The sequence below is a fragment of the Balaenoptera ricei genome, chromosome 6 (assembly GCF_028023285.1).
Source record: "Balaenoptera ricei isolate mBalRic1 chromosome 6, mBalRic1.hap2, whole genome shotgun sequence".
Lineage (NCBI taxonomy): Eukaryota > Metazoa > Chordata > Mammalia > Artiodactyla > Balaenopteridae > Balaenoptera > Balaenoptera ricei.
This window is the reverse complement of record NC_082644.1, coordinates 29,934,728-29,959,994: the sequence shown is the minus strand read 5'-3', so window position 1 is coordinate 29,959,994 and position 25,267 is coordinate 29,934,728. Positions and strand designations below refer to the sequence as shown.

The 25,267-nt window shown below is 37.6% G+C and overlaps 1 protein-coding gene across 16 annotated transcripts in view; it reads left to right on the top strand.

Annotated features, from left to right (window-relative positions):
• The window catches only part of LOC132366929 (contactin-associated protein-like 3), a 167,260-nt gene that overhangs the window by 47,822 nt on the left and 94,171 nt on the right, over positions 1–25,267 (top strand). For 5 of the 16 annotated variants that reach the window (XR_009503609.1, XR_009503611.1, XR_009503610.1 and 2 more), the window contains 2 exons: positions 5,728–5,797; positions 21,075–21,226. The exons of 6 other annotated variants lie outside the window; for them this stretch is intronic. Coding sequence is in view for 3 of the 10 variants with exons in the window: in XM_059924381.1 (XP_059780364.1) it covers positions 5,728–5,797; positions 21,075–21,226 (222 nt within the window). In the remaining 7 variants the exon portion in view is untranslated. Of the gene's footprint in view, positions 1–5,727; positions 5,798–20,481; positions 20,671–21,074; positions 21,227–25,267 lie in introns of those variants that run through there. 5 more of the 16 variants (XR_009503613.1, XR_009503612.1, XR_009503615.1 and 2 more) reach the window with 2 other exon arrangements.

Sequence of the window (25,267 nt, the reverse complement as noted above, 5' to 3'; positions counted from 1 at the left end):
GCTGTGTTGGGTCTTCGTTTCTGTGCGAGGGCTTTCTGTAGCTGCGGTGAGCGGGGGCCACTCTTCATCGCGGTGCGCGAGCCTCTTATTATCGTGGCCTCTCTTGTTGCGGAGCACAGGCTCCAGACGCGCAGGCTCAGTAATTGTGGCTCACGGGCCTAGTTGCTCCGTGGCATGTGGGATCTTCCCAGACCAGGGCTCGAACCCGTGTCCCCTGCATTAGCAGGCAGAGTGTCAACCACTGTGCCACCAGGGAAGCCCCCGAGTTCTTCAGCTTTTTTATAAGATAGCCTCAATTTAAAATAATTACACTCATTAGTTTCACTCAGTAAGAGAATGCAATTCTATGCAATCGGTTTGTCAGACATATATCACAAAATAAAACAACCGAATAAAATAATTGAGCATCCCTTCTCCAAACCGTCTTCCTCTCTGTTGCTCTCACGTTCCCTCTTTCTAACACCTAATTTCTATCCGTGGCAAGCCCTCCACCTCGGGTGACGCTTACTGTGTGAGTCCCCATAAACCAGACGTCCATCTGTTCTTTCTTTCTTTCGATTACTTCCGATGATAAAGCCACTCCTCTGTTACTGAGGTGGTGGCAACAATGGATATTTGTAGTGCGCTCCATCTTTTGTATGCCCTTCATTGAAGGCTGCTGAGTTGGTAGCTTCACGAAGGAGGATGCACTCTTCGGCATTTGTACGTGTGTGTTTGGGGAAGAGGGTTTTGTCATCGTTTTCATTCAAAAAGAAATGCTGACAGCTTCACTCCAAATGAATAGTGCATACTTTTCCATGTCATCAATATTGACATTTGGAAATCTTATTCATTAGTCCGTGATCTGGAAGGAAACTATTTTAATGGCTCTTGGCCCTTGCATCTGTGATTCTCTTGTCATTGAAATATGTAAAAAATTGATATTAACTCTGAAATTTTATACTTTTAAACATTATTGACTTCCTGGGAAGAAGTCATATGTTAGAACCTTACAGCATACACTTCAGCTATAGAAAAACTATTAAGTGCTGTTTATTTAATTTAATAACACAGATCTAGGCCATTTAATTTTTTAGCCAGACTTATTAAGATATAATTCACATATGATTATAACTCATCCATTTAGAGTGTAAAATTCAGTCGTTTTTCGTATATTCACAGATATGTGCAATGATCACGACGGTTAATTTTAAAACATTTTTGTCACCTCAAGAAGAAATCCCATACCTATCACCCTACTATCCCCACAAGCCTCCTAGCCCTAAGCAATCACTTACTGCATTTTTGTTAAATCTCTAAAACCTTCATGAATCAGCACTTTGCTACAAATCTACAACTCTCTCTGCCACTATTTCTTTAATTAGAAACTTTTTTTGGAGCAGTGTTAGGTTTACAGAAATATTAAGCAGATATAGAGATTCCATTTATTCTGTTCTCCTGCCAACGCCCCATTCCCTTTTCCCCAATTATTAACATCTTGCATTAGTGGTACATTTTTACAATTGATGAACCAATACTGATATATTGTTGTTAATTAAGTTTTACATTAGAGTTCACTATTTGTGTTGTACGTTCTGTAGGTTTGGATAAATGTATAATGACATGTATTGACCATTACAGTCTCATACATAATAGTTTCACTGCCCTAAAAATTCTTGTAATCTACCTGTTCATCATTCCTCTCTTGTCCCTAATTCCTGGCACCCCCTAATCTTTTTAGTGTCTCCATAGTTTTGCCTTTTCCAGAGTGTTGTAGAGTTGGAAGATCTTCTTCCATGTTATCTTCCAGAAGTTTTATAGCTTTGTGTTTTATATTTAGGTCTGTGCTCTATTTTCACTTAATGTTCGTGAAAGGTGTAAGGTTTGTTTCTAAATTCACTTTTTTTTTTTTTTTTTTTGCATGTGGATGTCTAGTTATTCCAACATTGTTTGTTGAAAAGACTATCTTTGTTCATCATATTGCCTCTGTTCCTTTGTTAAAATCAGTTGAGTGTATTTGTCTTGGTCTGTTTCTGGGCTTTCTATTCAGTTCTATTGATCTATTTGTCTATTCTTTTGCCCATACCACACTGTCTTGATTACTGTTAACTTTATAGTAAGTCTTGATTTTGGGTAATGTTAATCCTCCAACTTTGTTCTCTCCCTTCAATACTGTGTCAGCCATTCTGGGTTTTGACAAACTTTAGAATCCGTTTGTCAATATCCACAAGATCACTTGGGATTTTGATTGGGATTAATTAAATCTGTGGATCAAGTTGGGAAGACCTGACATCTTAACAATTTTGATCATCCTATACATGAACATGCAGTATCTCTCCATTTATTTAAATTATTTGATTTCTTTCATCACAGGTTTGTAGTTTTTCCTCATATAGATATTACACATATTTTCTGCGACTTATACCTAAGTATTTCATTTTTGGGTGTTAATGTAAATGATATTGTGTTTTTAATTTCAAAACCCAGTTGTACATTGCTGGTGTACAGGGAAGCAATGAATTTGTATATGTGAAAAATGTATCCTGCAACCTTGCTATAATTGCTTATTAGTTCTCAAAGTTTTTTGTTGATTCTGTGAGATTTCCTACACAGATGATCATGTCATCTACAAAAACAGTTTTATTTCTTCCTTTCCAATTTATATACTTTTAATTTCCTTTTTTTGTCTAATTATATTAGCTGTGAATTCTAGGACAATGTTGAAAAAATGTGTTAAGAGGCGATATCCTTGCCTTGTTCTTTTTTATTTATTTATTTATTTATTTATTTATTTTTGGCTGTGTTGGGTCTTCGTTTCTGTGCGAGGGCTTTCTCCAGTTGCGGCAAGCGGGGGCCACTCTTCATCGCGGTGCGTGGGCCCCTCGCTATCGTTGCCTCTCTTGTTGCGGAGCACAGGCTCCAGGCGCGCAGGCTCAGTAGTTGTGGCTCACGGGCCTGGCTGCTCCGCGGCATGTGGGATCTTCCCAGACCAGGGCTCGAACCCGTATCCCCTGCATTAGCAGGCAGATTCTCAACCACTGCGCCACCAGGGAAGCCCTCCCCAAAGATTTTTATTGTTCCTTTATAAACTTGCCCTCCCACCCCTCTTTGCTCTTCCCATCAACTGACCATTAGACATGATGCCATTAGACATCAGGTTAATTTGCATAGAGAATTTTATATAAATAGAGTCGTACAGTATATATTGTTTTTTGCCTGGTTTCTTCCACTGCATAATTATCATGTAATTAATCCACATTCTTGCACTTATCTATAATGTATTTATTTTTATTATCGACTATTCTACTATATGGATTTACCACAGTTTGTTTATCCTTTCCCTTACTGATAAATATTTGTGTTGTTTCCAGGTTAGGCATTATAAATAAAACATTTGCTGTCATTAATCTTTTTAATTTTAGCCATCTAACAGGTGTGTAGAAGAATACCATTGTGACTTTTGTTTGCATTTCCCTAATGACTATCATATAGAATAGCTTTTTATGTGCTAAATTGTGTTACATATATCTTTGGTAAAGTGTCTATTCAAAATTTTTCGCCACTTTTTCAAAAGGTGGGTTTTTAAATTTGTATTATTATTTTAAAAAATTAAAGTATAATTACACACAACATTATATTAGTCTCAGGTGTACACATAATCATTCAAAATTTGTATATATTGCAAAATGATCATTGCAATAATTCTAGTTAACATCCGTCACCATACATAGTTACAAAATTGTTTTTTCTTGTATTGACAACTTTTAAGATTTACACTCTTAGCAACTTTCAAATATGCTATACAGTATTATTAACTATAGTCTCAGTGCTGTAGTTGACATTCTAATGACTTATTTATTTTATAACTGCAAGTTTGTACCTTTTGATCCCCTTTACCTATTTCATGCATACCACCATCCCCCACCTCTGGCAACCACTAATTTGTTCTCTAAATCTATAACCTTGTTTTGTTTATTTGTTTGTTTCTGTTTTCCTTAGATTCCACATATAGGTAAGATCATATGGTATTTGTCTTTCTCTATCTGACATATTTTTCTTAACATAATGCCCTCAAGGTCCATCCATGTTATCTCAAATGTCAAGATTTCTTTCTTTTTTTATGACTGAATAATATTTCATTGTGTATATATACATTTTTTTTATACATTCATTCATCAGTGGACACTTTGTTTCCATATCTTGGCTATAGTAAATAATGCTGCAATGAACATGGGGGTGCATATATCTTTTCGAGTTATTGTTTTTATTTTCTTTGTCTAAAAACCCAGAAGTGGAATTGCTGGATCCCATGGGAGTTCCAGTTTTAATTTTTTGAGTAACCTCATACTGCTTTTCACAATGGCTATACCAATTTACTTTCCCACCAAGAGTGCAGAGGGGTTCCCTTTATTCCACATTCTTGCCAATGCTTATCTCTTATGTTTTTGGTGATAGCCATACTAACAGGTGTAAAGTGATATCTCCTTGTGGTTTTGATTCCCATTTCCCAGTAATTAGTGATATTGAGCATCTTTTATGTGCTACCTGTTGGCCATTTGAATACCTTCTTTGGAAAAATGTCTTTTCAGATTCTTTGTTCATTTTTTAATTGGATTATTTGACTTTTCTGCTATTCAGTTGCGTGAGTTCCTTACATATTTTGGATATTAACTCCTAATCAAATGTGTGGTTCGCAAATATTTTTTCCCATTCCATAGGTTGCCTTTTCATTTTGTTTATTATTTCCTTTGGTGCTCAGAAGCTTTTTAATTTGATATAGACTCACTTGTTTGTTTTTTATTTTGTTGCTTGTGCTTTAGGTGTCATATCCAAAAAAATCATTGCCAAGATCGTTGTGAAGAAGGATTTTTTTTATGTTTTCATCTGGGAGTTTTATGGAAGCCTGGTTTCAGGGCTTACATTCAAGTCTTTAATCTATTTTGTGTTAATTTCTGTGTATGGCGGAAGACACTGGTCTTGTTTTATTCTTTTCCGTGTGGTTGTCCAGTTTCCCCAGCACCATTTCTTAAAAAGACTGTCCTTTCCCCATTGTATATTCTTGGCTCCTTTGTTACAAATTAATTTACCATATACATGTGGGTTTATTCCTGGTCTCTCTATTTTGTTCCATTAATCAATGTATCTTTTTTTTATACCAATGTATATCATAGTTTTGATTACTATAGCTTTGTAATATAATTTGAAATCAGGGAGCATGATTCCTCCAGCTTTGTTCTTCTATCTCAAGACTGGTTTGGCTATTTGGGGTCTTTTGTGATTCCATACAAATTTTAGAATTTTTTGTTCTATGTATGTGAAAAATACCATTGAAATTTTGATGAGGATTGCACTGAACCTGTAGATTGCTTTGAGTAGTATGGACATTTTAACAATATTAATTTTCCCAACCCATGAGCACAAAATATCTTTTTCTTTGTTTCCTCTTCAACTTCTTTCATTAATGTCATAGTTTTCAGTGTACAGGTCTTTCACCTCCTTGGTTAATAAAAGTGTGGGCATCCTTGTCTTGATCCTGATCTCAAAGGAATATCTTTCAGCTTTCCACCATGGTGTATGATGTTAGCTGTGGACTTGTTATATAAGCCCTTTATTATGTTGAGGTATGGTCCCTCTATGCCCATTTTGTTGAGAGTTTTTCTTAAATGAATGTTGAATTGTGTCAAGTGCTTTTTTTCTGCGTCTATTGAGATGGTCATATGATTTTTATCCTTCATTTTGTTAATGCAGTGTGTCACATTGATTGATTTGTGGATATTGAACAATCCTTGCATCCCTAGAATAAATCCCAGTTGCTCAGGTATGTGATTCTATTAATTACTGTAGAATCTTGTTTGCTAATGTCTTGTTGAGGATTTTTGCATCTATATTTACTGTTCATCAGGGATTAAATCTTTGGGAAAGAAATAGGTGATCCAAAATGATTAGGTTATAAAACATGTTCTTATTAGATTCTTGTATTTATTTTTATTAGTAATTATATGAGCCATTTATTGATTTTATTTTTTTGGCATCCTTTTCTGGTTTTGGTATCAGGGTAATGCTGGCCTCCTAAACTGAGTTTCAAAGTGTTTCCACTTCATTTTTTGGAAAATTTTGAAAAGGATTGGTATTAATTCTTCTTTGAATGTTTGGTAGAATTTACCAGTGAAGTCATCTGGTTCTGGACTTTTTTGTTGGGATATTTTTGATCACTAATTCAATCTCTTCTTGGTTTGTTCAAATCTTATTATTGGGTTTTAAGAGTTCTTTATTATGTTCTTTATAGATACAAGTTCTTTATCAAATATGTTACTTACAAGTATTTTCTCCAGTCCATGGCTCCTATTTCGATTTTCTTCACTGTGAATGCTTTTTTCAAAGAGCAGACATTTTTATCATGATGAAGTCCAGTTGATTGATTTTTTTCTTTTATGTATTGTGATTTTAGTGTCATATCAAAGAAATATTTGCCTAACCCAAGGTCACAAAGATTTTCTCCTATGTTTTCTTGTAAAAGTTGTATAATTTTAGGTTTTACAATTAGGTCTACAATCCATTTTGAGCTAACTTTTGTATAAAGTGTGAGATATGAATGAAAATTTATTTGTTTACACAAGGATCAAATTGCTCCAGGACTATTTGTTGAACAGACGATCTTTTCTCTACTGAGTTGCCTTTGTAGCACAAAATCAAAACTATTATGTCATGAGTTTTGCCCAAACCCAGTCAGATTCCCATCTTGAAAATCCACCTTAAACCATTGGAGTTCAGACCCCTAATCTTGTAAATATGTTCCCACAACTCCTGCTTCTGATAACTGCTAAGATTCTGCCAAGGTGGTGTTCTCACTCGCTGATGGAGGTTTAAAAAACTTAGCGGTGCTTCATGGAGAGATAACCAACTGACAAATTCCAACCCAATCTGATAATTTCTTTATTTTAAATTGAAATAATTATTTAAGAATGTGTTTAGATAGGAGATATTATACTTTATTAGGGTTCATTTTGTCAGGTGTGATTTCACAAGGAATTTTTTTATCATAACTTAAGACTTACTGTTGTGAAAACTATTTGACAGTAGCTTTTGAAAAGCACAATTAGTCAAATTTGCACTTAAAATTATAATTCTTTTATTTTTAAATTAGAACTGTTTATCCTTTAATATTTAATAAGGGCTTCATAGGAGTGCTTCTCACTTTTATTTGTTTATTCATACAAAAATTACTTTTGGGAAACATTAGTTTGTAACACTGCAACAAGAAACTACAGGAACTATAGGACTAAAAAGAGTAACATTTGGTCACAGCAACTCGTGGCAAACATAATATAAACTACAGCTTAGAGACCACGATGGTATAGATTAAATCTTTGGGATAGAAATGAGTGATCCAAAATGCATTAGGTTATAAAACATATTCTTATTAGATTCTTGTATTTATTTCTGTTAGTAATTATAAATATAAGCCATTTATTGAAGTCTCATGATATTTCTAGCCGTGACCATTTTCCAGGAAGTGTTTTTATAAAATACACGTGATTTTACTCTCATATTAAAACTGTGGATACTGAGGGCTTCCCTGGTGGCGCAGTGGTTAAGAATCCGCTTGCCAATGCAGGGGACACGGGTTCGAGCCCTGGTCTGGGAAGATCTCACATGCTGCGGAGCAGCTAAGCCTGCAAGCTACAACTACTGAAGCCCGCGGCTAGATCCCGTGCTCTGCAACAAGAGAAGCCACCGCAATGAGAAGCCTGCGCACCGCAAGAAAGAGTAGCTCCCGCTTGCCGCAGCTAGAGAAAGCCCACGAGCCCAAGGCAACCAAAAATAAAATAAATAAACATAAATAAATTTTTTTAAAAATGTGGATACTGAGATTTAGAGAGCTCTGGTGAGGAGCAGAGCTCCAACGCCTTCCTTGTCTCCTATCCTGTTGGGCTCTGTACCCTGGCCTTCCCTACGTCCACAGAGCCTCAAGTCTATTGAAACTGGTTTGGTCCTCTCTGCTCAATGTCAACCTGCCTGTTTTGTTACTTCTTTGCTCTAATACACTACCCAGATCGTGGCTTGGAGGATTTGTATGCAGGGTTATTTACCATCCACAATTAGGCAACCCCTCCCCGTGTGTTCTTCGGTCTCTGGCCATGGCGTTGGCAGTAGTCTGGGCTCACTCTCACTTATCACTGAGCCTCTGATTGGAGTCCTGGCGGCCGAGGCACTGTCACTCATGACAGCACAGCCTTTCTCCTTCGATACTTTCATAATCTGAAAATGAAATGCACATCTTTCACTGGTAGATTAGAAATAGAATTTTCTTCTCTACTTTTCGTTTGCAGACTAGGTTTTAAAGCCTCAAGTGACTGTGTGAACTTTATCTTGTCTCTGCCAGCTGTCTGCATCAGCAGCATGGGGTGACTTTGGTTGCCAGACCTTTCTCATGCTATCCACCCATCAAATGGCTTCAACCCAGGGTCCCAGGAGTGTGCTGGTTTCCTGAGGAACAAAATCCTATCTTCCAATAGAACGCTTACTTCCAGCTACTCACTGGCACATACAGAGTCATACAGAGTTTGTAAACCTAGCTTTTCTTCTTACTACTTGGAGATTAATCCTATAATGCCCTCATTCTTCCAGAACAATAGTTCTCCACATGAGAATTAAACAATTGCTTCTTTAAGCCACATTGAGCCACATCTGGCAGGAAATGTTGTACTGAAAATTGGAAGATCTAACTGGTGGCTGGATTTGACATCGCTGAGTCTTTTGTAATATCCTCTGCTTCATTTTGCTGAGAAATGAAAGTTTGCATTAGGTGGTCTGGAGTTGTGAAACACAAATGTGGACATATGGAAAAAATTCTCAAAGCTCTTTTTATTTTTCTTGAAGTGACAATATTGCCTTATGTTTAAATCCATTGAGTAGAATAATATTATTTATTTAAAAGCCTACATATTTTCAGCTTTATCATATCAGGCATGCCTATGGAAAGAAGCCTTTCATCAGAGAGGGGAAATAGTGAGTATTTAGAATGACGATTGTAATTTTAGCAGTTTAACTGGGACTTTTTATTTTTTATTATTTGGTTAAAGGGCCAGATAGTAAATATTTAGGCTCTGTGGGCCTGCAACTACTGAACGCTGCCACTGCAGAGTGAAAGCAGCCTTGGACTGTACTTAATGAATGGGTGTGGCAGTGTTTCAATGAAACATTGTTTAGACAGGAACAAAGCAGATTTGGACCTCATGCCAGTTTGTTGACCCTTACCCTAGAAAAAACTCTGAGTTTCACATTCTTTTTTTATATCCCCATGACCCTCCTTTCTAAAATCATCTGCCATCTGTATGGTGCAGTGCAATGTTAAGTTGCCAGATTTATATTTGTTGATTGTAAGTATGTCTCCCAAACTATATATTTATATGAAATTCAAATTTATCTGGGCATGGTGTATTTTACCTGGCAACCCTATCCCAGTGACCCTTTTCCCACATATTCCACCTTAATTTGGAGCTTGATGTCCTTCCCTAGATCAAAATCTTCTTTGGAAAATGTCTGAAGTTCTTAAAGATCAGCTGAGGGGGAATTTAGGGCCACACTGCCTTTCCTACAATTGCCTTTGTTGCATGTTAGGAACAATAATGAAGGAAAAGGAACAAAGTTTTTGTCTCAGGCTAAATACAAACACATCTGTACTTGTGCAAGAGAGGTTTGGTGGAGCCGTAATTTCCTTTCCATTCCCTGAACATCTGCCCTGGTCACAGGTTACCTATTGTTTCTAGGTAAGTGAATCCTGATGGAGTCAACATGGAGGACGATATTCAGAGAGGAGGGGTCTTAAAGGGACACCTATAAATTGTTTTAAATTTTAATGTTTGGTGGCATTATGATATGATACAGAAGAGAACCTACCTAGTACAGAGTAAATGCTTCAGTGCATACATGTTCATTATCATTCCCTAGTCCTTTAACATCCCAATTATTTCAATTCATTCAATATAAAATATTCAAAGAAAAATTCTGCCCATATACTCTGTACTTGCTTAATAAATAAGCATCATTAAAGTTAAAATTTAGAAGAATGAGACTACACAAGTCACAAGATCAAGGTATTATTTCATTCATTCTAAATGATGTTGGTATTTGAGTTGAATTTACATTGCACGCTGGCTCTGAAAGGGGCAGAATTATTTTCCAGAAAATGTTGGCAAAGATCTGCTAGGCTGTGAGAAGTTGGTTCTCATGTACTCTGGGCTGTGAGAGAACACTGTGTCTTTTCCCATAAACACGAGGGAAGGTGAACGGGCTCTGGGGACTTCTGGTGGGGAAGATAATGAAAGGTGCCTTCATACCTCAGCTGTTCAGCACCATTAACCTTCCCAGTAATTGAAACACACAAAAGGGGGTGGTAAGTGAGAGGCGTCCCTCTCGTCTATTACCTGGCAGGTACAATTACTTAAGCCTTCAAATAAAGGAACGACTTTAGGTTCCTTTTAAACCATTCTTTACAAAAAAATCAACCAAAGCTTTTTGTTTTTTAACTCTAATGTTATAATCATTTCTTTCTTTTGATTTGTGCCTGTGGATTAAAGCGTACCCAGCTCAATAAGGTGGGCATTTGTTATTTAATTAATGTAACTAAAAGTCCACCATGTAGAAAAGGTTACAGCAACCAAAAAAAGAGGTCTTAAAGGTTTACCATAGGAGACCAATTTACGATTCAAAGTGGTTTTAGACTGACAGGCAAAAATAAGATTTCATTTTCCACATGGAAATGAAAAATACAAATGCAAAATTTTAATCTAGTTCAAGCTGAGGAATAACATCATATTGTAATTACAATACAAGGAAAATGAACCTAATCCTATAAATGTGTGTACGGACATGAAGGAAACTAGTTTTCATCAGTTATGTCAATGACATAACAATAGAGCAATGGAAGTGTGTGTGTGTGTGTGTGTGTGTGTGTGTGTAGGGAGTTGTTATTAACACTTCTCTATGCGAATTATACATGTACATATAAGAATGTATTTCTGTGGTAAGACAAGAACATCTAGAAAAGCATTTTAAAAAGTAGTTATCTTTGCAAAAGCTAAAAGTTCCTATAATTAAAAAGCAAGTCATCCAGCTCATGTCACATACTCACAGTATCATCCAGTGGCATTTATATCAAAACTTGTTATTATAAGTTAGATTCTATTTGCTTTTGAATCTACTTGAATTATGCAGCCATTATTTGAGCTAAATTACAAAAATGTTAAATGTTTCTATTATCTAAATCAAGATGAAACAAAGATATTTCAAAGTTTCTGATACAATTTTTTTTCTTTTTTAAAGGGGAAGAGGAGGAAATGAGGAGTCTTTTTTTTTTTTAATTGATTGATTGATTGATTGCTATGTTGGGTCTTCGTTTCTGTGCACGGGCTTTCTCTAGTTGCGGCAAGCGGGGGCCACTCTTCATCGCGGTGCGCGGGCCTCTCACTATCGTGGCCTCTCTCGTTGCAGAGCACAGGCTCCAGACGCGCAGGCTCAGTAGTTGTGGCTCACGGGCCTAGTTGCTGGGCAGCATGTGGGATCTTCCCAGACCAGGGCTCGAACCCGTGTCCCCTGCATTAGCAGGCAGATTCTCAACCACTGCGCCACCAGGGAAGCCCTCTGATACAATTTTAAGTGAAAATGGCGAGAAAGTGAAGCTGCCAGATGGCAAATATTTAATTTCTGCTCAGTTTTCTTCCATCACGAATACCCTGTGCTGGGCAGAGACTGAGGTCTAAATGGTCCTCATTCTTCACGCTCCTGGATTCACCCTCTTTGACACATGGCTTTTCAGCTCCTTTTACTGAAGAGGCAGAATCTGTTCTCCCGACCCCTTGATCCCGAGTTAGGTTATGAGATTTACTTCGGTCAATGGAATGCCAGCTGATGTGACACACGAAGATCAGAACAGACTTGTATTTTTCTGCTTCTTCTCTTAGTTCTGTGCCACCACGGTGAGAGGTGCCTGGGTTTGTTTGCTGCGCAATGATACACAAGTCCAGTCATCTCAGATGGGGCCATTCTCCATCAGCGGACAACAGCCTCCCCAAGGCAGGTGCGCAGGAGACCAGAACACCTGCTGAGCCAAGAGTGTGGTCTTGAGACCCCTGAGCTCAGTAAAGTGGTGTCTGCCACTGAGGTTTCTGGTTGATTCACAGCATTATTATGGCAGTAAATAACGGATATTGCTGCTTATGTTTTTTAACTCCCATTTTTCAGTTACATTTCTATTTGGAATAGTGTGGTAAAGTAGATGTCAATGGATTCAGTGTTTTTCTAGAGTTTCTGTATTCCTTTTTAAAAACAGCTTTGAGGTTTCATCTTCAAGAAATACATGGAAAAGACTCTGACAAGTACAGGTTTCTGGTAACGGACTGTACTGCTGAACTGAATGAATAAGCATTTTCAGAACTCTAATGAAAAACTGATGAACTCATAAAAGTGCTAACAAAAGATCAAGATGAAAAAAAAAAATTAATTACATGGGACTGAGTGAACTGATGAGGATGAGTATAATTTTTGTGACTTTCTGTCTGAATTTAAAAAAAAAAAAAAATTCCACAAGGACTCAGAGGCAAAGAATATACAAATCAATTTTCACTGCAAAGTAAAGGAGCTGTTACAGTGAAAAAAAAAAAAAAAAAAAAAAAAAAAAAAAAAAAAAATAAAAACAGCTTTGAGATATAATTCACCTACTGTACAATTCACCTACTTAAAGTGTCCAATTCAATTGTTTTTTTGTATATTCACAGAGTTGTGCATTCATCTCCACAATCTATTTTATCAATTTTATTGATAAAAGAAATTTTGGAAATTTTATCAATTTCCAAAAAAAGAAATCTTTCTTTTTCTAGCCTACAAGTGTCCCATGTCCCACAGCCCCAAGCAAACACTCATCTACTTTCTGTCTCTATAGGTTTGTCCTTTTTGACATTTCATATCAATGGGCTCATATAATATATGGTTCCTTATGACTAACTAATTTCACTCAGAGTATTTTCAAGATTCCTCTACATTGGAGTACTTCATTCATCAGTACTTCAGCCTAAAAAAATATCACTGGAATTATGGAATAAACTTAATCCTTAAGGGTGTATTTTTTTTAATTAACCAGCACTATTACGAGTTCTCAGTCTTGTTTTCAATTTAAAAAGACTTTTAATGATAATCATTAAAATGCTTATGGTTGAATTTAGATTCAATTCTGTGCAATAAACTCAAATTGGTTATAACACAATAAAGGCCGTATATGAGAAGCCCATAGCTGATGTCATACTCTGTGCTTTTCCTCTAAGATCAAGAATAAGAGAAAGATGCCCACTCTCGCCACTTTTATTCAACATAGTATTACAAGTCCTAGTCAGAGTAATTAGGCAAAAAAAAAAAGGAAATCAGCAGCACCCAGCTGGAAAGGAAGAAGTAAAATTGTCAATATTTGCAGATGACATGATATTATATATAGAAAACCCTAAAGACTCCACCAAAAAAACACTGTTACAACTAAGAAACAACTTTAGTAATGTTGCAGAATACAAAATCAATATACAAAAATTGGTTGCATTTCTATATGCTAGTAATAAAACAATAGCACTTACAATTGCATCAAAAGAATAAAATACCTATGAATAAATTTAACCATGGAGGTGAAAGACCTGTACATTGAAAACTATAAGACACTGATGAAAGTAACTGAAGAAGACACAAATAAATGGAAAGATATTCTGTGGCTCAAAGATTAGAAGAATTAATATTGTTAAACTGTCCATACTACCAGAAGCAATCTACAGATTCAATTCAATCCCTATCAAAATTCCAATGGCATTTTACACAGAAACAGAGCAAAAAAATCCTAAAATGTGTAAGGAACCACAAAACACCCTGAATAAGCAAAGCAATCTTAAGAGAGAACAAAGCTGGAAGCATCATGCTTCCTGATTTTAAGTTATATTACAAAACTATGGTATGGTATTGGTATAAAAACAGGCACATTGATGAATGGAGCAGAATAGAGAGCTCAGAAATAAACGCACACATATATGGTCACTTCATTTATCACAAAGGAGCCAAGAATATACAATGGGGAAAGGACAGTCTGTTCAACAAATGGTGTTGGCAAAACTGGACAGCCACATGCAAAAGAATAAAACTAGACTACTACCTTACACCATACAAAAATTAACTCAAAATGGAATAAAGACTTGAATTTAAGACCTGAAATCATAAAACTCCTAGAAGAAAACATATACGGTAAGCTCCTGGACATTGGTCATGGCCATGATTTTTTGGATATGACACCAAAAGCAAAGGCAATAAAAGTAAAAATAAACAAGTGAGACTACATCAAACTAAAAAGCTTTTGTACAGTAAAGGAAACCATCAACAAAATGAAAAGGCAACCAATTGGGAGAAATATTTGCAAATCATGTATCTGATAATGGGCTAATATCTAATATATACAAAGATCTCGCACAACTCAATAGCAAACAAACAATCTAATTAAAAATGGGCAAAGAATCTGAATAGACATTTTTCCAAAGAACACATTCCAAAGTTGACCAACAGGTATAGGAAAATATGCTCAACGTCACTAATCATCAGGGAAATGCAAATCGAAACCACAATGAGATATCACTTCACACCTGTTTGTATGATTATCATCAAAAGATAAGAAATAACAAGTGTTGGCAAGGATGTGGAGAGAAGGAGACACTTGTGCACTCTTGGTGGGAATGTAAATTGGTACAGACAGTATGGAAAATAGCATGGAGTTTCCTCAAAAGATCAAAACTGGGACTACCATATGATCCAGCAATTTCACTTCTGTGTATTTGTACAAAGAAAATGAAAACACTAACTCCAAAAGATATATGCACACCCATGTTTATTACAGAATTATTTACAATAGTTGAGACATGGGAACAATTTCAGTGTTCATTGATGGGTGAATGGCTAAAAAAATGTGATACACACAGTGGAATACTATTGAGCCATTAAGAAAAAGGAAATTTTGCCATTTGTGACAACATGGAGGGACTTCGAGAGCATTATGCTAAGTGAAATAAGTTAGAGAAAGATAACCTATGGTCTCACTTATATGAGTAATCTTAAAAAGAAAAAAAAGGAGCTCATAAATACAGAGAAGAGATAGTTGGTTGCCAGACTGGGGGGATGGGGATGGGGGTGGGAAGTAGGTGACATGAGTGAAGGGGGTTCAAAAGGTACAAATTTCCAGTTATAAAATAAATAAGCCACAGGGATGTAATGTATAGCATGGTGAATATAGTTATTAATACTGTATTGCATATTTACAAGTTGCTGCAAGTAAATCTTAAAAGTTCTCATCACAAGAAGAAAGAAAAAAATCTGTGACTGTGTATGGTGATTGATGGTAACCAGACTTACTGTGATGTTCATTTTGCAATACACACAAATGTCAAATCATTGAATTGTACACCTGAAACTAATATAGTGTTCTATGTCAATTATACCTCAATAGAAAAATTCTTAGGTCAAGATCAGATGTTGATTTTAATTTTAAATTAGAAAAGAACTTTTAAGGATCCACTCAACTCTGCCTCCCTCTTCCTACCCCAAAGAAGTAAAGAAAAATTGTGACCTTTTATGCCTTTCATAAAATTAGAAATTTTGTTTAAAGGGTATAATATATCTCAATTTAAAAAGTTTAAAAAAAAAAAGAATTTTTTTTCCTGGACACTCATGTAGTTGATTCTGTGAATTTATCCTTCTTTGTGATATGATAGAAGGAAGTTCTAGAATCTCCCTTTTCTCTATATGTATGCACCTCAGCTGCTGCCATCAGTGGACATGTGTGCAAGATGATATTGGAGACTGTGGTGCTTGAATTGGGTAGAATGCTGGACAGCTGACTCTGCACTTCATTTTAACGTTAAGCCTCTCTGATTCTACTTGTGCCAGAATGTCAGGAAAAGTGTGTTGTTTATGCGCAATCCTGTGAAATGTTTATTAAGCACTTTTGGAAATACCATGCAGTATTGCTTTTATACTTCAAGTTCTTAGTTGTGGTTTGTTCTATCTTAGATACCAGTGTTTGTTAGTCCCCAAAAGTCCTCCTGGGTTGAAATGGGCTGAATTGGAAAGAAATATTATAAGCAGATAAGGTAGGGGGTCTATGGAGAAAGAAAACCAGGCATGGCTTTCTGGACATAAGAGAACACCTATTCATTTAGTACAAGCCATTTTGTGATCTAAGCCTGGCCAGAGTGCTTGCCCTTGAACAGGTCTCAGTAATTAAGGATCTTAAGGGAAAACAAGAATGCTGACTGTTATCAGGCAAGAGAAGTAGCACTAGTAATAATGTATCAGTTGTAAAGACTTCCAGTTCTGTATCCATGGTAAAGATGAGCCTGAAGCACTCAACCACCAGGTCAGAGGGAACCTAAGGGATGATGGCATTGACCTTTTCTGATCCTCCGGATTTCAATCAACTAAAGCCTGGGCTCTGCCTACCTCCCAAGTCCTTTCATGAATATACATGTACCCTTAGCTTAAAACTTCCCCAGTTTTGCTGTTTGGGGAGACACTGCTTTGGGAAAGATCCCTGGTGTTCTACTTACTTGCTGCAAGTAACAAATCCTTCCTTCTCTCACTCTTTGTCTTGGTTGTGTCTTTTGGCTCGACACCCACCAAGAGGCGAACCTAGTTTTTCGGGTAACAATATGAGGCTGACTATTCTCTAGCTGAGATTTTATGTAATTAGGTGCATAATCCTTTGGTTGTTAAAACCAGGGCTTCCAAGGGCTAGTTATAAGGAACATAGCTCATCAGAGATAACCTGCAAAGACACCGTGCAGTGTGTTTTTTATCACACATGTGACAATTCTTCTCCCTGCAGTCTGTCTCTCCATAATTGTTCTTCAGGATTTGTTGCCTGGGGGCTTATGGGAAAAATGACTCCTAATAGAAATACTATTATATTTTATTCACAGTGTTCTTTCAGAGGATTTAATGATAAATCTGTTCCCATTACAAGAGTAAAGTTAAATGTATTCCCAGATTTAGATAAAACACGCAGAAATAATTTACAGGGAGAAAACTGCTGAATAAAGAAGAAAAATGAATGGAGTCATGTTTTGATCTATGGAGAGCATTGAGAAAGGATTTCATTCGGGTGGGGTGAGTTGATCCTTCCTCTTCTCGGTAGGGAATCCTGAGTGCACAGACTGCTCCCAGGTGAGCAGGAAAACAGAAGACTTTGGTCAGGAAATGCCAAGGGTGTAGTTTCACTTAGAATATACTTTCCTAGGCAGCCTGTCTGCACTTACACATATGAGGGTCCACACACTTCTGAACATCGGCAGTTGATTTCTTGTCTTTTATTTGTGACGTGTGCTGATTTCAAGTTCTCTTGTGTTTGGTGTGAACTCTGCAGACACATACATATATGCGCGTGCGTGATTTGTGGGGTTTGAATCATCACTTATAGAAATGTGCAAGATTAGATCTACACATTTTCTTCACCTTTCCTTTCTTTTGATTTTTTAAAATTTAATTTAATTTTATATTGGAGTATAGCTGATTTACAATATTGTGTTAGTTTCAGTTGTACAGCAAAGTGATTCAGTTATACATATACATGTATCCATTCTTTTACAGATTCTTTTCCCATATAGATTATGACAGAATGTTGAGTAGAGTTCCCTGTGCTATTCAGTAGGTCCTTGTTGATTATCTGTCATCTTTCTTATATAAAAGAGCAAAGGGCTGTGGAAACAGGTCACAGAATGCAGCGGACTGCCCCTGGCCTGCAGGGATTTAGCTTGGAGGCCTTGGCGGTCCCGTTAGGCATCCTTTCTCCTCTGAGCCTGGAGCTCTAGCATCAGCCTACCTGATCCAGCGCCCTGTGGATGAGCATGGTGTTAAGTACTTGACATTCATTTTCTCCTGTAACCCTTGGATCAGTTCTCTGCTGGTCAGACTTCTATTATCTTATGAAACAGACAACGAAGCTGAGGATCACAGATGCTGAGCAGCTGCCGGGGGTCTCACGGGTGGGTACCAACTCCCAGGGCAGCTCTGGGGCTGGTACGTGGAATGCTCAGCAGTTTCCATCCCTTTGTGGGGGTTTCAGGCCTGTAATTTCATAATGGCTCTATGACTGGCTATCATCACCATTCTACAAACAAGAAAAGTGAAGCACAAAGCCACGAAGTCTCCAGCGAAAGAAGGCAGCTGGAAAGGGGTAAAACCAGGAGTCGCATCAGCTGTCTGCTGGCAAGTCCCTGCTTTGGGCCCTGCTTTGCCTGGTCTCTTCAAGCCTCCTCACCTGGGGCTGCCCTTGTCTTGGAAGATCATGTAATAGCCCCAGTGCTGTCCAGTGGTCAATGCTGTGCACTGCACAAGGACATCTGCCTGCAAATCTCAATCCCTCGTGGGCTGTTTCATCTCTGACTTGGAAAATCCATCCTGAATGTCTGCTCAAGTAATTTACCAGCATTGCTCTTTTTGGTTTTAATTGACATCAATTATTGAGGCGCCTTCTAACCCATTTGAAATGGATTTCCCATGAACAACTGAATAGAGTTTTCCCAGGTGACAACTTTTCTGTTTCAGAGACCTGAGGGCCAGTGAGAAGGGGTTTCAGAGCTCAGCTGACCTGGTCCAAGTCTGGCTTGCTTTGTGACACATCCATTAAACTCTCTGAGGTTAGTCTGTCTATCCATTAAATGGGCAGAGTAACATTTACTTCAAAGGAATGCTGTGACCATTTATTTAGATTACACACACAGACACACACACACAGACTGTCTGTTGTATAGGCTTTAAAAAATATTAGACACTTAATGTAAATCATTAATTTATATTTGCTTTAAAAATTAGAAATACCATATTCAGGTTCTGGGACATGTATTAGGCACTAGGAAAATGTCTGACTAATAAATGAAGGTCACTCTACCGCTTGTGGCTTTTTTCAAGGTTCTAAATGCACCCTCCGAGCAAGCTTTGCTCAGTGTTTCCTGGGACTGCTGATGGATGGGGTGGGTGGGAAGAGTTCCTGATTCCCAGGGGCCCTGAGTAGGAGTGGAGAAAGCTGGAAAGTTGGGATCAGAATCTACATATTTGGGTCAAATTCTACTTGTAAATTCTGTGGCCTTGCCAAGCTATTTACATTTTCTATTCCTGTTTTTGTTTTTTACCCAGGTTGCAGAATAGAAATAATAAAAACAGCTTTTCTGCTTTGTTCTCAGGCATATAATGCCCTACTCAAGGTTAAAGTTACTTTCATATTCTGATCACTTTGGATGGTGCTAGAATGCCTGGACACTGTTCCTAAGTCTCAGCACATTTGTCATGAGTCTGGTCACCGTTTTAGGAGAGTATTGATCCTAGTGATGCCATGCTCATACCTCCTTCATTTACATCTGCTGGCAGCCTCTTTAGGAAGTAGAGGAGGCCATGTGACTTACCTCAAGGTCATGGATCTTGAAATCCTTCTTCCTCCATGGGCCATCAGGCCTCTATCTGTATACTCTGAAACAATTTATCTATTTATCTGCTTATCTATCTATCCATTTATTTATCTATCCATTTATTTATTTATTTAAGATGCCTTTTATATTCCATCATTTTTCAATATGAACTTTTGGGTAATTGTATTAAAGAATTTGAATGGAAAGGAATACACATACAGTATATAGAAGTTGATTCAAAACTCTTCATTCTTCAATTAAGTGTATTCAGTTTACCTACTTAACATAACGTCACTTCCCTGATGCTATTTGGAGTAAGATTCCTTCTCCCAGGATGCCAGTTTTTAGTTTTATATATCTGCTGACCACAATTCTCAAATCTCCAAGTAGGAATATACATAATAAAATGCTGACATTATAGTAGAAGTCGGGTCGGTGTTTTAATTAATTATTTTTTAATTTTAATTTTTTCCAGCTTTATTGAGATGTATTTTGACACATAACACTATATATAACCGTATATATTTCGAAATGATTACCATAATAAGGTTCTTTAGGTTTTTATTTTTAAATATGAATCATTAAATGAGTTGGGAAAACAAAAGCAGTCTTTTTTACAACAGTTCTCAGTACATGTAAATATTTTCTTCAAACCGGATTAGTTACTTGTCCTACGTTCTTTTCAACCAAAAAAAAAAAAAAAAAAAAACACATTTTTCCTAGCATCAGTGTTAATGCTCAAGCATCATCAGCGTGGTGAAGCTCGGTCTCAGACTTAAGTCCACTGAACTGCTCAGCTGTTCAGAGTGGGAAACCTGCCGGTGAAGGAGCTAGGACCGCGGATTCGGATTCGGATTCGGAGCGAGCGCAGGTTGAAGACCTTCACCGACTTGACTCGCACTTCCTCCCGCCACCGCCAGGAGCGCCCGGGACGCGTGGAGCTCGCAGCGCGGCGGGAGCGGGTGGGGGTGTGGCTGCAGGTTGGGGCTCCCGCCCCGCCGGCTGCGCGGGTTCGCCGAGCCCGGAGGAGGGAGCGCTAGCTACCCCGAGCGGGAGGGAGCTTGCAGACTCCGGCTCAGAGCAGCTGTCTGGACACCTTGGGTTTTGGGGTGGGGAGCCCCGGCGACTGTGAACATGGACTCCGCCGCGGGAGCCTGTCTCAGGATGCTCTTTCTTTTGTCTGCCCAGCCCTGGAGTACATTAGCAGCAGGGAATACTTGTGAGTACAGCAAATCTTTTAAAACTTATACTGTCAACTGAGAATTCGTGTTTTTTTAAAAAAATAATTGAATTTTACAAATGGAATCACTGGTCTGCTTCTGAAAATGAGGCATTTAAAAAACATCGCGAAGTCCCAACGCTTGGATAGGATGGTTTACAATGGTTTTTCCACTTGTCAAGTCTGTAATACACAAAGCCTGTTTTGACTTGTCTGTGAGCTGAATTTTGTCTGTGTGCTGTTGTTTTGAATATTCATTGAGAAAGCTCAAGTTCTAGTAAAACCTAAAATTAGCATGAGAATATTGAGGCGGAGAGAGACCAGAGAGAGAATAGCAGGAGATGAGGAGAGAAGAGCATGCCAATATGTCATTTATTTCTTTTTACTATGAATACATTTTGCAGGATTTATGTCAGAAAGGAAATCGTTGGCCGACCTGGCCGGGTCCTGCATTAGCGTAGATGTTTGCAGTCGGCGCCCTGCGGAATCGGGTACCAAGAAGTCGGGCGCTGCAGCGGCGGGCAGGCTCCGCAGCAGAGCCCAGGCGGCAAACCTGGTGAGTCCGCAGAATTACGAGAAGGATCGACCCCTCAGAATTAGAAGGCTTTTGCTTACAGGAAAAACATACCCTGCCATTCAGGTTCATTTGCAAGTGCACATGCTTGTATATCGTGATGTGCTGTGTTTCTCATTTTGTTGGTTCAGTGAAGATGTGTTAACCTCTCAGTTCTGGACTGGCAATGTGAGTCTGATCTAAAGATGCTAGCCAAATTGATTCAGCCGACCTCAAGGCATTTTAATCTGGAAATCGGAAAAAGTTTTCGAAGTGTTATTCAGATTGAAATCTCCATCATAGGGCTTTTCTTTCCTTGAGGGATTGGAAGAAAGCCCCCTTAGTCCTACATCCACACCCCATCCCCCTCAAGAATTTTTTTTAAATCAGGTTGTAGGGAGTAAGGCAAGCTATTATGCATTTCAAGAAAGTGCTAGTAGGCACCTTAGAAACCGACCTTGCTGCTGGGGGTGGGGTGGGCTGGGGAACTCCGCCCTTACCAGGAAGTTTGTGCTAAAGTGAAAAGCATTTTATACAAATAGTTACCCTTCCAGCATTCATCCATATATGCCCCGAGGCTGTGATAAGTTTGTGTTGTCATCATTTAGTTTCAGCTCATTTAATGCCATATTATATGAGTCACTCCTAAAAATGAGCCTTAGTCTCCTTTAAGAAAATACTGCCCCGTGTTTCAGACAGAATTTTAATGTAGCTTTGGGCACAGTTTCCATGAATTAATTACAATGGAGGCATTTACATGAAAGCCTTAGGTCCTGCAGTAAAGCATTTATCACTTTGCTAAGAAATTAAAAATGTAGTACTAAATGATTTGCTAGTATAAAAGAATTGTAGAATAATTTAACATAGTACACTGAGGTGCAATTAAAAAGTCACCAGAGGTCACTCTTACTTAAAGGAAACATGGCTTCAAAAATCCTTCCGGTATAAGAGAAGCAGAGTGCTGTGCTGCCTTTCTTGTCTCCTTAGTTGTGATTACAGGATATTGCAAGATCGGTTATTTTGATATTTCTTTATTTTCTGTTTGTATTTTATTCCCTGAAATCCACAGAGGTATCATGTTCTTCATACTGAGCATCTTTTTTAAGAGTCACATGCTCTGAGGTGCTCCATGTCTGAATCTCCAGGCAGATATCCTTTTCTGAATTGAATATATCTCTAGGCTCAGTTCGTCTGGGTCTCTGGCTGACTCTTCAAATGTCAATGCTAGTTTTCACTTTTCAGCCTCTGTTTTATTTAGATGTGTTTAGTACTCTGATGAAAAGTTCAGTAAGTTAAAAGTACCTATGTAAATTTGCATGGCTAAGAACATTTTACATACTGTAGAGTCCTTGATCACTGCAAAGATGGCTACTATAGTTGTTCAAGTGTCAAGTATATATTTAAATGTCTTTGCAGACTTAAAGATTCATAGAGGGTACACAAACTGTGTTTGATAATTGCTTGCTAATCTCATTTGACAGTATCCTTTGTAGCAGTAGAAGTAATGGTGAATGAATCTTATTATAGTCTAGATTAGCTAATTTGACCAATTGGATTTTTCCTTAACTCTCGAATATTTGGGAGGTGTTTGTTTGTATGTGTAGATGTATATACAAGCAAGGTATTTCAAACCCATATTTGAAATTTGTTACTACATAAATCAAGGTAGAGGGTTCTTTTAGTCCTGTCCCATCATTTGAGAAATTCTAAAGAGGAGTTTGCCAGCAGGATGGGATTTAGGCTACCAACAAGAAATCACGAACACCAGCATTTGCTCAAGTCTTTTGATCGCTAACCTTTTATTCCTAAGAAGTGTTTTAAGAACTCAAGTAATCTTTTCAGACAAGACTTTAAAACTAACAAAAATGAAATATTCTTAAGCCCTGATAAAATAATGAGAACTGTATGTAAATTTTTAAAAAGGTAAAGATCTTCTCCCCAAAAGGATACAGTGACATTTTTCCTCTATTTACAACTGGTTCTCAGTAGTAAATTAGTCAGATGGGGGGCGGGGGGGGGGGTCAACCTGGGTGAGGTTCTGGCATAAGACATACTCTCATACAGGACTTGGTTGAAACATTTGACATCTCAGAAATTATCCATGTTTTGACATGAATCTTTATAATTAATGGGAAATTTTAAGTCAGGAGGAGTCTACACAGGGCGAGAGTAATGTTTCTAAATAGCCAAAAACATGGGCTTTTTTTTTTTTCTCTTATTCTCTGTCTTTTTGAAGATAAAACAAGTTGAATGGACAGCATCCTCTAGGACCTGATATTTAAAAATTGTGCATCTCTACTTGGTCTGCCTTCTAGAACTCTTTGTACTTAGTCAAGATGAAAGTGTTATTCTAATGGAGTTATCCTCTTAAATGGAATGCAAGAGGAAAGTTAGAATATAGATTCCAAGTTAGAGCCCTGTTTTCCAGAAGTTGTTGTGCAGACAGTGGTTGGTTTGCTCACTTCCTACCATGAGCCACAAGTGGAAGAGGGCAGTAGCTCTCTGTTTTAGGATTATCCCTGTGAATCTACTATTTGTTTATGAACTTTCAGATCTTTTTTGGGGGGGGGGGAGGAAGAAGAGATATAATCTGAATAAGAAAATGTCAGTATTTTGATTGCATATTTAGTATTGTAAATCTGTCTCCTGGATCGCATGTCACTTTGAGGAGTAATGTTCACTCTTTCCCGATTAAGGAACAACACAATTGGAAGTTAATTTATAGCTGAATTATTTTCCTCATATAAGCAAAGTACCAGCTATAGCTAGTAGCTGCTGTCCTCCCTAACTCTACTCCCCAGTGAAAAGAAAAAGGACTGAAGTCTCTGAAAAGGACTGAAGCCAGTGTTAGACATTTCAGCCGCTGTTGATGGTGATTATTTGACGTAAATGATGATATTTATAGACCCAGGGGTTCAATTTAGTGAGTGTTACACACTCATCCGCACCTTGTTAAATCTCAGTACTTGTAATTTTCTCTAGAAGTCTTTTGTTTCCTTCCCCTGTCAAAAGTGCCCTTCTTGTTGTGAGAATAAAAGATGTATTTCTGGCCCACTCCAGGTGGGGCACACAACTTGAATCACTGTTCTAGGAGTGGTAATCAGGATTTGTTTTTATCCAACAATGTCTCCTCCCTGTTATGTCCTGCATATGTATGAGAGGTCTCTGCCCTTGGTTGGGGGAGCAGATCAAGCCCATTTTGTTGGCCAGCATGGGAGACAAACATGTGCTCTTCATGTAATACCTAGTGCTTGATCTAGGCAAATATATTAGCACCTCAATTTGAAGATTTGTATCAGATTTGAATCCTTTCTTCACTGGAGCAATGGCTCCTTATGTGCTAAAGTGTTACTGTATCATCTTTAATGAAAGTTTATTAATATGATCCTCTAATAGATATTATCACACAATATTATTCTTTGAAAAGAAAAATAACATACACAGTATAATAGTGAGACACTTGTTGTATAAATTATCCTAACCCAATAACATGATTAACCTTAAGAATTTGGTATAAAAATACATGAATTGCAGAATGGAGGAACTGAACATAATGCTACAACTGCTAAGAAGTATAAAATCGTGAGAATTGATTTAAGTGAATGTCTAATAGTGTGTTTATCCAATGTCTCTTCTCAAGGGTATTGTTTGTCAGAACTCCTGTCATTTCAATGGGCACAGATTCTTTGTAATTATTTGCTAAGTGTCATCAATATATTCTATTGCTATGTGAGCACAGTCAATCTCAAGTAATGCCATGTGTGCTAAGACAATACAGTCCATAAAGAAGTTTTCACCTTGGGTAATACGGACTAAAATCCTGCTACTGTTTTAATTGGTGCAGGCTTCTTTTTGTCTCAATAGTGTGCTTAGTGGTTTTCTAGAGTGAGTCGAATCCTCCAAGTTAATCAGGATTATCCCTGTGAATCTGCTGTTTCTTTATGAATTTTCAGATCTTTGGGGAGGAAGAAGAGATATAATCTGAATAAGAAAATGTCAGTATTTTGGTTGATATTTAGATTGAATTACTTATGTCTACCTATT